Source organism: Pisolithus orientalis, assembly GCF_024613125.1.
Source record: "Pisolithus orientalis strain OTSU chromosome Unknown F5J12scaffold_237, whole genome shotgun sequence".
Taxonomy (NCBI): Eukaryota; Fungi; Basidiomycota; class Agaricomycetes; order Boletales; family Pisolithaceae; genus Pisolithus; species Pisolithus orientalis.
The window spans coordinates 1-3,507 of record NW_026261018.1 but is presented as its reverse complement, the minus strand read 5'-3'; the positions used below and the strand labels follow the sequence as shown (position 1 = coordinate 3,507).

The following is a 3,507-nucleotide window of genomic DNA, read 5'->3' as shown; positions in this document are numbered from 1 at the left end:
AAGTGGAATCTGGGAGACTCCATATGGGAACCAACATCCAACTGCAAGATGCTTGAGGCCCTAGACAGGTACCTCAAACTTCAAGGCATGCAGAATGTACACCAGTTGCCTCACAAGGCACAGGATACATACAAATGCATAGTAGCCACTTAGTGGCTATGAGTAGTCATGTACTACTAACAGAACCAAATGGACTCAGAGAAAAAAAAAGTCAAATAAAAATAAAAATAAAATAACATAAAAAAGATAAAGATCAAAAAAGCCTAAAAACAAACAAACACTGCATTCTGTCAAAGGTAGATAGTATAATGTAGCCAGCCACCAATCACTCCTCATTCACATGTTTTTTCTATGTTGAGTATTACTTAAGTTTTTAATTATGCCTCATGCCTTCCATTTCCTCTTGCTTTTTCCTCACTCATACCACTTCATAGCACCACCTCCTTCCAACACAACAAACCACCAAGTATGTCTTCCTGCAATAACCATTGCAGCACCCAGAGCTTGCACTCCCCCCAGCCCTCCCCATGCTGTTCTTACAGGGAGTCAGCCACATGTGATCATGGTGAGCTCTCTGCACATCAAGGTGCATGACCTGATAGTGAGGCTCCTCACTTGCTGTCCCCCACTGCTCAGCACAGCATGCATATGGTCAGCAGCAGCCAGAAGCATGCTCACTCCCCATCTGTCATGTCATCATGCACCTTGTCTTGAGAGCACAATGATCATTGTGACAAATGCCCTCAAGGGCCCTTCTGGGTGTGCCACCCACAACTGCCATTTATCTGGCATCATGATTCCAGTTGCATGATTTGCAATGCTTATGTGTTGCATGTCTCCCAGGGCATGGCCCTCTCTGAAGTAGGCCTCACACCTGCAATATTCAACCTTGCAGACTAAGCTGCACACATCATCTGCCATTCTCCATATGATGACATGTGTCATCACATTGCATACCTTGAGGACAACCTCAATGACCATGACAATGAGATGCATCACCTACAAGACAAGATCAACAAGCTCTATCATACATGTCCAGCTCCCACATCAGTTGAGCAGGAGGTGCATGATTTCAAATGCACATGAGTTGTATCCCTTTGTGGTCCTGACCACTGCATCCTCAACCAGCCTGGAGCTGGTCCCTCAACATCCCAGACAGCCCTCCCCACTGTGACATTTGTTTCAGGGGGGAGGGTGCAGGCAAAGCCTGCTGGTTCTCATATTTCGAGGGAGCAACCCTTGTCACAGCATGGATGGCCTCAAAATCCTCCTATGGAGGATGTGATGATGACCAACCATGCTGTCAGCTTCCTGGACATCCCCAGTGATGACCAAATGACTCTGGATGAGGGTGCACCCTCTGTTCCTGCACAGGGAACAATGTTCCCTGAGTTCAATGGGACAGAATGGCCCCATCATGTGCTTAGTCTGGGCGAAGGCTCAGATGGTAAGAATAAAATCCTCTTCATGAGGATCAACAACAATCTCTATGCCTATGAGGGCAAAAAGATTGACAGCATGAAGTGCAACCTCAGGTTGTGCATCATCCCACTGGTCCCAGTGGGCAAGAGACCATATGGCTGGGCCATACAATTTGAAGGAGGCATCCTGTGGCCCATTGCCCTCTTCAACACCATAGATGATATCCACCAGCTCTATGTGAGAGCATTAAAGGAGCCAGAAGATAAGGCTCCCTGTGTCTGAAAGGCACAGGACCTTATAACTTACCTCAACTTGTGGAAAAGATGCAAGTTGGGGTTGAATGAGGTCATAACCCTTGCACTGAGCAAATGGAAGCCCCCTGCATGGTCTTCCAAGAAATCTCACAAGAGGAGAGAGGCTCTCAAAGAAAAGGGGAAGGCAGTCTGACCCCAAGGGGAGGAGGGGCAAGCATCTGCTGTGGGGATACTCCCACCTATGTCTGGCCCCTCTGGAGGTGCTCCAGTGCTGCAGGAGTGGGTAGCAGATGCTCCTTTGGGCTTGACTCCAGCACCCAATGTAGGATCAACTCCTGCCCCTGCTCTCATCGACCACATAGCAGTTCAACCACATGAGACTCAACAGGTCTCTGAACAAAGGCCTGGGCTGAGTTCCCAAACTCAGTCCTCCATGAGGACACAACCTCCTTGCAAGGCAAAAGGGGCCAAGCCCTCTGCTGGGAAGTCTAGGGGTATTCCCAAGCTACCATCAAATGCCCCTCCCCTTGACAGCTCTGTTGAAGCTTGGAGGGAGTTCATTGACAAAGAACAGAGGTGCCCTTGCTGGGGCAAAGACAGTGAGTCCACACTTGTGGCCATGCTCCCAGGGGTACTGGGGACATCTAGCAGGCCAGATGACTCCAATTCAGAGGCTGATCCTCCATCTCTGCACAATGTACAAGGGTTCCTCCTCTATGAGCACCTGGCACCAGTTCCCTGGAGCCATAGGGCTCAAAATGTCTGGATGTGCAAGTTGGCTTGCCTACTTGTGGTAAGGGGACAATATCAGTCCCTCCTCAACTGGGCAGAAGTCAGCCCAGTCAAAGGCACTTCACATCCCTGGGACAGTGAGTTCACCACCTCAGCTGATAGGGCCTTGATTGCAGTGTATCTCGCTGCTAATGGGGTCAGCATGTATGACACTGATGATGCACTGCAATGGGCTCAACAAGCAGGTCAAGAGTATGTCAATGGTATTGTTGCAAATAGAGGGGAGAATAACCCTCAGGTCATGGCAAAAATTGAGCCCCTGAAGAAGCTTTTGCCAAACCTTGCCCCCCAAGCAATGTCAGATTGAGGGAGTGGTACAAGCATCAGGCTCAAGCCATTGGTTGCACCATCAACCAGGTCCCTCCAGGTCACACACCCTTATGGGCTGATGATCAGCAGATCATCTCCACATTCACCTCTGTGGCATTTATCTATGACTTCCCCACTGTCCTCATGGGGGAGCATCCACTGTCAGGGGAAATCCCCCTGCTAAAGACTCTGAGCCTGAGGAGGGCAAAATGACTGATGACCTGTTCAAGGATGAGGATAGGTCAAAAATGTGAGGGAGTGTTCCCTCTGGAGACTCAACTCTCTGATTAAAGGATTGGGTTCAACACCCTTTCTCTACATTTGGACTTTGAGGCCTAACCCTCAAAGTGTTAGTTCATGAAGCCTAACCTTTGCACAAATTGTCACCTTTCCCTTTTCTTCACATCTCTTTCTTTTCTCCTTTTTCTTTACTTTCTGAGCCTGGGTTGGGTCTGCAGGGAGGGTGTTAGGGGTTATGCCCCAAAAATAGGAACTACTTAGTATGGGCATGTGATACCAAGGTATCACATGCCTCCTCATATATAAATATTGTCTCAAAAATTTTAGAGATACATCTTTTTGTCTCTGCATCTTACTGTGTGAATACCATACAGTACACTTCATGCGCATGAGCTTGAGACAACCCACATATAACCTTACAGTCTGGGACAGGGGAAGTGGATAGCTTAAGGCTCAGCCTTTGCTATTGAAGACTCAGAAGATAATACAT

At 48.2% G+C, this 3,507-nt stretch overlaps 1 protein-coding gene across 1 annotated transcript; it reads left to right on the top strand.

The window, feature by feature from the left end:
- Window positions 1-1,272: 1,272 nt before the first annotated feature.
- On the top strand, window positions 1,273-1,704 carry F5J12DRAFT_788406 (uncharacterized protein; the record flags this gene model as incomplete). Its single annotated transcript, XM_051743725.1, has 1 exon — window positions 1,273-1,704. The coding sequence occupies one exon, from the start codon at window positions 1,273-1,275 to the stop codon at window positions 1,702-1,704; it is 432 nt and encodes a 143-aa protein (XP_051594046.1).
- Window positions 1,705-3,507: the final 1,803 nt, after the last annotated feature.